Raw genomic sequence first — 11,137 nt, forward strand, 5'->3', positions numbered from 1 at the left:
GGCTTATTAAACCACTCTGTAAACACCGTTGCCACGATAATTTGAGGGCAGGCGGGCAGGCAAATGGCATATAGATGTTGCCCTTATGTCCCCACTCCCCGGCATCAAATATACATATTCAGGTCAATTCAATTGAATCAAAAACCTATACAAGGAAGGTAATCGAAGATGGCCATGAACCTGATAAATTAATGAGCAATTTCCCACTTTAGTTGTATCAGAAAATACTAAAAAAATTAAAAAAGGTTCCTAAAAGTATTACTTCTCCTAACTCTGTAGCTAACTTTACACGAAATAGGAAACTATTTTTGTCTACAAGACTCGTTAATGGAATCCTAAAAAGGTACTGAACAAAAAGCATTTTCGGCTTAGATTCTAACAACGGGGTACAATCCAATTCCCTCTACCTTTTGAAATGTAAGGCATATACAAGCATCAAAAGCAATGTTCCAGGACGATTCTTAAACGCCACCGGCGGCAGTAGCTGCATTGCTGGCTATCCAGGGAAGGTCAAAGCTCGGCTGAAAACGATCAGAAAAACAATTACCAGTGACCATGTCAGCGATTCCTTCTAAACCCTCGAAGAAATCATCACTCACCGCCGTGTCTGACATCCCAAAATCATCTTCCCCTTCATCTTCAACCAAATCCTCTCTGCTCCCCGCCTTTGTATTTTGAACCATGAGTTCTTCATCCACGGAGGTAGTTAGAGATGAGCTTCCGGCGGGTTTGGCAGAGAAGGGTTTGACGGAGTCGCCGGCGGTGGGTGTTTGTGAGGTGCAAGGCTTCTGGCGGGTACTGCCCGCGAGTGAATTGCGGTGCGTCGGAGCAGGGTGGTTGTGCTCAGCTGTGTATGTGACTATGAACATAGCCGGGTCGGTTCTGCTCCGTTCCACTTGTTTTCGGGCCAAACATCCTTTCGAGGTGCTACATCTGTAATATCCCCTGTTATTCATCAAAGAAACAAACAACCAAAGCTTCAATCAAACAAGCAATCAAAAATCATAAGTTACTATAAATTATAATCCAACATGAAAAAGAGACAAATTACACCTCTCTGTAAAATAGTTTACCTTGGATAAGGGGAGCCTTTGATAGGCTTTTGTCCATATTTTCTCCATGCCCACACGTCTGAAGAGATCCCTTCTGTTGGGACTTGGCAAACCTTTTTTAGCTGGTTCTTCCTGTTAATAGGGAAATTAAACAATTTTAATAAACTCAAAAAGAAAAAGGAGACAATCTTTATGGGTTTCTGAAGATATCTACTTTTTTTAATTACAAGTAAACTAAAAAAAATTCACCTTCTTTTAGATCGAGAATTATGAGAAGTGGAAGTCGCAGAATTGTTAGTAGGTGCAGTAATAGCAGTGGTAACAGAGGCAGCGAGAGACAGCTTAGATTGCTGCTGTTGCTCTTCTATCCGCGCTTCTTTAGAGAAGCTGATAGAAGAAAGTGAAGATAAAGGCGTGCTCTGTGGGGAAAGTGGCTGAGATTTGGGGAAGAAAGGCTTGTAAAGCTCATGCAATTCTTCCAACTGATTTGGGGAAGACAAAGCATGACCCTCAAAAGCTTCTTCACTTCCAAACGAAGAAACACCAGACTGAGGAGGGTGCAAATCCGCCATGGAATAACCGCTTCCAACACCACCGTTACTGGTTGCTGTAACAGTGGCGCAACCTCTGACCACCGCATGCAAATCCCAATCAACTTCCATGAGACCAGTATCGCTTCCTCTCTGTTTCAAAAAAATATAATAAAAATAAAAAGCCTCTGAAATCTGCAGCTGAGCTGACTCCTATGGCAAGAAACTGTTAGAAAACAGAGAGAAGACGACAAAACAAGGCGCTGACTTTTTAATGGCTGCAAGAGAGAAAGCAAAAAATATAAAAATATGGAGATTGTGTCAGAGTGGGGTTTCGCAATTATATATAATAATTAAGAAGCGAATGGAAGGGATGGATGAGAGAGACAAAGAGTGGTATTTTGGGTGAGCAAAATTGGGAATCTCAAAGCTGTCATTTTCCTTTATTTTTAACTACATTAGAAACCACTTCCGGTTTTGGAGTTGACTTTGCAACATTGTCAAAGAGGAGAGAAATGTCAAAACGGCATGTCGTCTCTTTTTTTCCGTCTTTCTGAGCCTGAGTGGAGAGGCTCGTGAATTAACGACAAAAAATGAATAAAAGTGGGTGCCAGTTAACTTGGGTGCCCACATCAATAACCTATATAAATCTGCGTCGCCGACCGACACTCTATCCTCTCCCTTTTACTCTCCAAAATAAAAATCCTATCTGAAAAGATTTGAGTTTTTTTTTGTATTTACAATTGTGAAGAGTAAGTTTTTACTTTTTGTTATCGAAGATAAATTTTTGTTCAAATATTTTCCTATTTTTTTGCCCATTTTTTTGTACTTATAAACTGTCTTTACAACTTAATTTTAAAATTTTATTGTATTTGACAAAATCCTATCTTTAGGCACTTTATTAGTGTACAAAATAATTTTCTTAAATTACAATCACCATAATAAAATAAAATGAAAGCTATCTAAGTCCTTTAGTTTTAAATAAATAAATAATGGCTAAAATAACTACTAATTTATATTTAATATTTAAACAAAAAATCTATTTATATACTTCTATTTTGATATATTAAATTACTTAATAAAATAATAAAACTACCTGAGCCTAGACACCAACTCATTAATAAGATTACTTGAAAATTTAAATTAAAATCACAAAACAAAATTCAGAGAGTTGTGTTTAAATATTTTAATTTGACTAATTTATTTTAAAAACCCTTAAACTATTACGCTTTATTAAAAAATCCTAAAACAAATTTTGTACCTACATAAACTCCTAACTTATGATTTTTTACCAACAAAAATTTGATTTTAATATTAAAATAAAAATATTTTTAAAATTTAAAATTAATTTACATTTAATAATGTGAATTCAATGAGAATAATTCATTAAATTAAAAATTAAAATTATTTTTAAGAGTTTATTTAAACAAATAGTAATAATATTTAAGGGTTTATTAATATATATATTAGCCATTTAATTTCAAAAATATGTTGAAAAATATTTGGGTAAATTACACCATTAGTCACTATTATGGTAAGTTTTTGTTTTGACCACTTAACTAAAAAGGTTACAATTTGGTCACTAAACTATTCAAATGTTTTTATTTGAGTCACTGAACTATTTAAAAAATTCTGTTTAAGTCACTAGGCAGTTATTTAAAAAAAAATCACTAGTGAGCTCCAAGCAACAATTCGACGATTGGTATGGTGGATCAGTACCCATTTACGAATAGAAAAACATACTTTAGATCTAAGTTGATCTGATGGTCAGTGTCGAAGACCGAAAAAAAATTTGTTTGTATTTTTGTTTGCAAATTTGTGATGTCTAAAGTTGTTTCATGAAAAAAAAATGAAAATGTAGAAGAGAAAGGGAAGAAAAGTTTTCAATTGGTGCAGACAGTGCAAAAAAGGAAAGGCATACAACATCGATTTTAACACTTCGGTGACTTAAAAGAAAACTTTTGACATAAAAAAAAAAGTTGAAATGTAGAAGAGAAAGGGACATAAAGCTTTTGATTAGTGTAGATAGTGCAAACAAAGAAAGCCATATATAGTATCAATTTTAACAATTCAATTATTTAAATAAGAACTTTTGAATAATTCAAAAACTAAATTGTAACTTTTATAGTTAATTTGACCAAAATGAAAACATACCCATACTTTTGTGACTACTCGTGTAATTTACCCAAATTATTTTCATAGCTTTGCACGTGGGACAGCTCTCGCTCCGCTCGTGACTGACACGTGCAAAGTATCACTATTATGTCTTTTATTCTTTTGTGAAAATAAAGAAAGAAAGAAGAAATTAATTTCTGGACCCCGATATTCCATTCCTTTCGGTAGATTCTTCTGGACTTACCTAAAACAAATGAGAAACCGACAACAAGTTTTCGGGTATCCACGTGTTTGTTGAATGTAGCGAGTTTATCAATGCTTTGCATACTCGAAACGATTGCAATTTGACCAGTCATTTTCACCGACGGTTGAAAGTGGAAGCTGGATTGTTCACGAGATCCAGATTAGTACGTGACGGTGAAACAAGATAAGGTGAGTTGGCATCGGCAAATAAAAGCTCCGAAATTTTGTGGGCCCATATTCTATTTCCATCTTTTCTTATTTTTCTCTTTTATCGTTACAAACCATTTTACCATTAAAGTCTCATTTTCAACTTTATTTACGAAAATAGGCCAAATTTTTCATTATTAATTGAAAATAACCGATTTTAGCAAAACACGTCCACGTATGAGCATTTTTGGGGGAAATTTCAGCAAAACGCTTCCCTAGAGGAGCGATTTTGCCATGTCAGCACAAAGCGCGCCCACGTGGATGCGCTTTGCTTACGTGGCAAAATCGCTCCCCAGGGACGCTTTTTAGCCCATGTTTTTTTCCCCAATAGCTATTTGATTTTTTGACCGTTTGGGGGTCCAACAGTAAAAAAACCTATAAAACCCCCATCCTATTTTTTCACACAGTATTTCTTCAAATTTCTCTCAAATTTCTCTCTAAATTTCTCAAAGCTCTCTTTAATTTTTTTTTCTGAATTAGTATTTTTTTATAATTTCAAAAATATTTGATCGTGTTAACAATGGTCGGGGAATTAATTCGTCTCGATCATAAACATATCTCCGTTGAACAAATGAAAATGGTAAGGGTTAATTTTAATTTTTCAATATTATTTAATCTTTTTTTCATTTATGTAATTCTTATTTTATAATTTTTTATAACAAACTGTAGATCGGGTGTTACAATGCCATATTCGTTATATGTCTAGTATTCCATCACCGTTGATAGAGAATTACTTACGGGAAGCGGGTTTTTGGCACGTGGCCATTATAGGCCGGGAGTACAAGTTGGACCCGAAACTCATCAGCGCGTTGATAGAAAGGTGGAGACCCGAGATGTACACATTCCATCTTCTATGCGGAGAGTGTACCATCACTTTGGAGGACGTGCAGTTACAATTGAGATTGCCGGTGGATAAGTCTGCACCGACCAAGTCTGTTCAATCTGCTGATTGGGGAGTCGTATGTTACGATCTTTGAGGTGTAATTCCAGATAGTATTTACGGAGGTCAGATCGAGATGGGCTGGTTACGAGACACATTTTCAGAGCCAGTGAATGATTCGACTGAAGTAGAAAGAATACGATATGCTCGGATATACATTCTTGAGATGATTGGATTATCTGATGCCAGACTTATCACGAAACCTCATACATTTGAGGTGGCTGCTGAAACTCGTTGATTTTAGAGCAGTTGGCGAATTTAGTTGGGGGCCTACCTTGTTGGCAACATTGTACCAGGAGATGTGCGGGGCGACGCCACCAACTAAAGCCAAAATCAGAGGTTGCCTATCACTACTACAATCATTGGCTCAGTTTCGCTTTCCATTTTTACGTCTTCAAGTGGACCACCCATATACATTTTCACTCATAACAAGGTAAAATTTATATTAGATTTTACAATTATTACATAGATTTAAAATATAATTGTATGCTGAAAATTTATTTAATTAGGTGGAACCATTCGGCGAGTTATGTTGGAACACCTACCGTTCTTGAAGATATACGGCTTCTATTAGACTAACGGTTGGAAGCGCAAGTAAGTATTAAATAAAATATATATACATAAAATAGTTGTTTCACATTTAATATTTAGTATTATGTATATAACTAATATTTTTATTATGTTCATATAGTTTCAATGAATATCATACGAGGATCTAGAAATTCAGGCAATAATTCCGGATAAATTCTTTCAAAATCTTAATATTTGGCATGTGAAGGTCTCATATGTCAACTATACTACCGTAGAGATGCACCAGACGGATAGAGTGTTACAGCAATTTAAATTTCGACAATCGATTCCCGTGGCACTTGAGGTGCTCGATGATGAGCACAAAATTGACTTACGGCAGTCGAATATGAATTGGCCGGTATTCTGGTCGAAATATATTGAAATATGGGAAATTCGGTATGATCATATACCTACTCAAAAATCGATTATCGTTTCAGAATTAGCGTGCATACCGGATTACATGCCATGGTTTAGGATACATGGCAAGCCATATTTACTATCAAAAGTGCAAAAATATCGGTAAATTCGTGTTGAAAGGGAACGGCGGAGCCCTTTAAATCCAAAAAGAATGGATGACGGCATGGACCCATCAACAATGCTCACACAATCACTAGGCCCAACGCCTCAACCGATGACAGCCACATCACAGCCTCTTCAGATTATGCCAGGTGTGTATCCTAGCCCTTATATGTATCATAACCCTTATAAGTTTCCTAGATGAGCGATTTTGCCATGTCAGCACAAAGCGCGCCCACGTGGATGTGCTTTGCTGAAGTGGCAAAATCGCTCCCCCAGGAACCGTTTTAGCCCGTGTTTTTTTCCCTAACAGCTATTTGATTTTTTGACCGTTGGGGGGTCCAACAGTAAAAAAAACCTATAAAACCCTTATCCTATTTTTTCACACAGTATTTCTTCAAATTTCTCTCAAATTTCTCTTTATATTTCTCAAAGCTCTCTTTAATTTTTTTTCTGAATTAGTATTTTTTTTTAAATTTCAAAAATATTTGATCGTGTTAGCAATGGTCAGGGAATTAATTCGTCTGGATCATAAACATATCTCCGTCGAACAAATGAAAATGGTAAGGGTTAATTTTAATTTTTCAATATTATTTAATCTTTTTTTTTCATTTATGTAATTCTTATTTTATAATTTTTTATAACAGTCTGTAGATCGGGTGTTACAATGTCATATTCGTTATATGTCTGGTATTCCATCACCGTTGATAGAGAACTACTTACGGGAAGCGGGTTTTTCGCAAGTGGTTATTATAGTCCGGGGGTGCAAGTTGGACCCGAAACTCATCAGCGCTTTGATAGAGAAGTGGAGACCCGAGACGTACACATTCCATCTTCTATGCGGAGAGTGTACCATCACTTTGGAGGACGTGCAGTTACAATTAAGATTGCCGGTGGATAAGTCCGCACCCACTAGGTCCGTTCCATCTGCTGATTGGGGAATCGTATGTTACGATCTTTTAGGTGTGATTCCAGATAATATTTACGGAGGTCAGATCGAGATGGGCTGCTTACGAGACACATTTTCAAAGCCAAAGAATGATTCGACTGAAGTAGAAAGAATACGATATGCTCGGATATACATTCTTGAGATGATTGGATTATCTGATGCCAGACTTATCACGAAACCTCATACATTTGAGGTGGCTGCTAAAACTCGTTAATTTTAGAGCAGTTGACAAATTTAGTTGGGGGCCTACCTTGTTGGCAACATTGTACCAGAAGATGTGTGGGGCGACGCCACCAACTAAAGCCAAAATCGGAGGTTGCCTATCACTACTACAACCATTGGCTCAGTTTCGCTTTCCATTTTTACGTCTTCAAGTGGACCACCCATATACATTTTCACTCATAACAAGGTAAAATTTATATTATATTTTACAATTATTACATAGATTTAAAATATAATTGTATGCTAAATATTTATTTAATTAGGTGGAACCATTCGGCGAGTTATGTTGGAACACCTACCGCTCTTGAAGATATACGACTTCTATTAGACTAACGGTCAGAAGTGCAAGTAAGTATTAAATAAAATATATATACATAAAATAGTTGTTTCACTTTTAGTATTTAGTATTATGTATTTAACTAATATTTTTATTATGTTCATATAGTTTCAATGGATATCATACGAGGATCCGAAAATTCGGGCAATAATTCCAGATAAATTCTTTCAAAATCTGAATATTTGGCATGTAAAGGTCTCATATGTCAACTATACTACCGTAGAGATGCACCAGACGAATAGAGTGTTACAGCAATTTAGATTTCGACAACCGATTCCCGTGGCACTTGAGGTGCTCGATGATGAGCATAAAATTGACTTACGGCAGTCGAATTTGAATTGGCCAGTATTCTGGTCAGAATATAATGAAATATGGAAAATTCTGTATGATCATATACCTACTCAAAAATCGATTATCGTTTCAGAATTAGCGTGCATACCGGATTACATGCCATGGTTTAAGATTCATAGCAAGCCATATTTACTATCGAAAGTGCAAAAACATCGGTAAATTCATGTTGAAAGGGAACGGCGGAGCCCTTTAAATCTAAAAAGAAGGGATGACGGCATGGGCCCATCAACAGTGCCCACACAATCACCAGGCCCAACGCCTCAACCGATGACACCCACATCATAGCCTCTTCAGATTATGCCAGGTGCATATCCTAGCCCTTATATGTATACTAACCCTTATATGTTTCCTTTTCCCAGTCCTATGCCATGTTGGAATGCATGGCCCGGTGCATATCATTTCCCGATAACTCTAACTCAACCATCGATATATAGGCCGCCATCATAGGAGGGATCGCACGAGGCACCGTCGGGGAGCTCTTCTCATTACCAATCCCTTTCGCCTTATGAGATTCAAACACCTCCGCTGTGGGTGATGCAAACACCTTTGCATTCTTTTTTCTATCAAGGTGGGTCATCCTCCTAATATCCACAACCATAACCCCCACCGGAGTAACCACTCCACAACCCCCACTAGAAACTAAACCAAGGAGGAATCCAGTGCGTAACCGTCGGCGACCCCCATGTAGCACTGATTCCGACTAGCACCAACATTGATTTTATTTAATATATTTGTACAGATTGTTTTTATATTATTTCATTTTAAAAAATAAAATTTGTTTTTAATATTTTAATACTAATTTATTTTTATATTTTTAATAAAATAGAAGTTCTTTTAAATAAGGTAATATTTTTAATATTTTTATATTTTTAATAAAATAGAAATAATGCAACATAGTTTTATTACAGTAACTATCAACTATTTCGATTTGGATATGATTGAATTGTATGACCTGAGTTCCCACACCATCCGCATAACTTATGTTGGCTCGTTCTTTCCTGAATATCCATATTCTACTCGAGCAAGGTCGACCTTTTAGTTTACGATGCAATTCTCTATCTGGTAACAACTTAAACGGAGCAAGCTGTACAGATGACTACTTACATTCATCTGGGAACGGTGGGAATACGTGTCTCCGCACATTATACATGTATTCTATTTTGTACACTTCGTCGACATATATCATAGGATCCAAATGGAGATTCTGACATGCTACAATTGCATGAGCGTATGGATAACGAAGTGCGTCAAACGTCTCACAGTCGTAAGTCTTATTTCTCAGGTGTACATAATATTGCCCGCCTGTAATACCTTGGTTCGATCTATCAAACTTCGTCACACGAAACCAAAGGTTGTCATGATCGTGACACACCGTATGCATGGTGTTGGCCCGCGCCTTCGTCTTGTTAATTTTTTGCAATACCTTCCGACACCATACATGACCTCCTTACATTTGACCTTTATAACTCACTGCTCGCTTTGGAAATAGTACCACTAAACAAAAATGTCTCTCGCACAACCGAGGTTATCGGTAAATGACGCGTTCTTTTTAGAACAGAATTTATGCATTCAACCAGGTTTGAGGTCATATGACCATATCGTAGGCCACCATCGAATTTTTGTGTCCACTGTTTGAAAGGTATGTTACAGAGGTAGTCTGCGTCTTGTTCGTTAACTGAACGGAAAATCACCAACATCTCATAAAAATGATCCTTATTGGTCTCGTACCCTTCTAATATAAGTTGATAGTGAAAATTACATACCACTCTTCCATTCAAAATAAATTGAATATTACAAATAAAATTATATTAATAGATATTAAATACCCATGTTGGTCACTTGCCGTCGTTCAGTGGTAGACCGATATTACCCGTAGTAGTTGGACGCAACGTGCCTTAGGCAATATCAATGGTGTGTGTGATCTCATAGGCTTCTCTGTCACTCATTTGCCGCTAGTATTCTAGTGCCCCGATCTGATATAACACAGATATCAGGTTGGGGGAAGACATGCCTCATTAACATAGAAAGAAAGAAATCCAAGTCATCACCTGATTCCCCTGGTGTTATTGCAAACGCAATTGGAAAGATTCTCCCACTGCCATCATGTGCTACAGCTAGCAATAGCCGATGCGTACATCTACCATACATAAAGGTACCGTCAATTTACACCAATGACTTGCAGTACACAAATGCGTCCCAGCATTGCTTAAAGCTCCAGAATAAATGCTTGAACACTTGGCATCTACGGAGCAATCAGTTGTTATAGTACACAGGTATCGTTTCAATGTCTGTTATGCAACCTGGGACGTACCTCTCCAGCACCTGACACTACTGCCACACCTCATTATATGAAGCGTCCCACCCACTATGCATATTTTCTAACGCCTTCTGCTTAACTATCCAAGCTTTGCGGTAAGAGGGCGTGTACTTTAATTGGCTACGAATATTGGCAATTAAGAACGACACTAAAGTCCTAGGATCCGCCTTCACCGTCGGTAGTATTAAGCTAGCTAACATATCTGAATCCATCTTGGGATGATCTTGTGAAACACCTGTCAACGAAGTACGTTAAATAATGCAACATTACGTAATAACAGTATTATTCAAAAATCCTAAACACCTAGTGATACTGTACCGACAACACATGTATGTGGACCTTTTTACTTTTTTTATCTCCTACAAGCCTGTCTTTTTCTTAACCGAAGCCATGATTTTCATGAAAATGTATCCTCTTGCACTGCATACTTGGCCTCGAACTTCTTAGATTTGGATTTAACCACGTTGTTGTTAACCTCGTTCATGATGCTATGTTGTTTTAATGCACCAAGAAAACTATCATTACTAGAAAACTCCTTATCAACTTCCAATTCACTCGAATCCAATGATGAACTTGTACGGTCACGTCCTCTGTGTGGTAGATCTGGACACTCTAACGTATCATCTGCCAATAGATCGACATTATGCATGTGGGCTGAAGGCGAGTACGCCCTGAATCACGAATCTTCTTCTTCTTCATTTGAACCCCCTTCAACATCTTCAGGTTCGGTTGGAATAGGCTCTGATTCAGAAAATAACGTAACTTCTGCACCATCGAGGCCAGACTCT

At 37.0% G+C, this 11,137-nt stretch overlaps 1 protein-coding gene across 1 annotated transcript; it reads right to left on the reverse strand.

Annotated features, from left to right (window-relative positions):
• Positions 1 to 159: 159 nt before the first annotated feature.
• On the reverse strand, positions 160 to 1,882 carry LOC105802745 (WRKY transcription factor 22). Its single transcript, XM_012634568.2, has 3 exons — positions 1,302 to 1,882; positions 1,074 to 1,184; positions 160 to 945 (listed from the first exon to the last, which is right to left on the reverse strand). Exons 1-3 carry the CDS (start codon positions 1,712 to 1,714, stop codon positions 462 to 464), a joined length of 1,008 nt encoding a protein of 335 aa, XP_012490022.1. The 5' UTR covers positions 1,715 to 1,882; the 3' UTR covers positions 160 to 461.
• Positions 1,883 to 11,137: the final 9,255 nt, after the last annotated feature.

The sequence above is a fragment of the Gossypium raimondii genome, chromosome 11 (genome assembly GCF_025698545.1).
Source record: "Gossypium raimondii isolate GPD5lz chromosome 11, ASM2569854v1, whole genome shotgun sequence".
NCBI classification, from domain to species: domain Eukaryota; kingdom Viridiplantae; phylum Streptophyta; class Magnoliopsida; order Malvales; family Malvaceae; genus Gossypium; species Gossypium raimondii.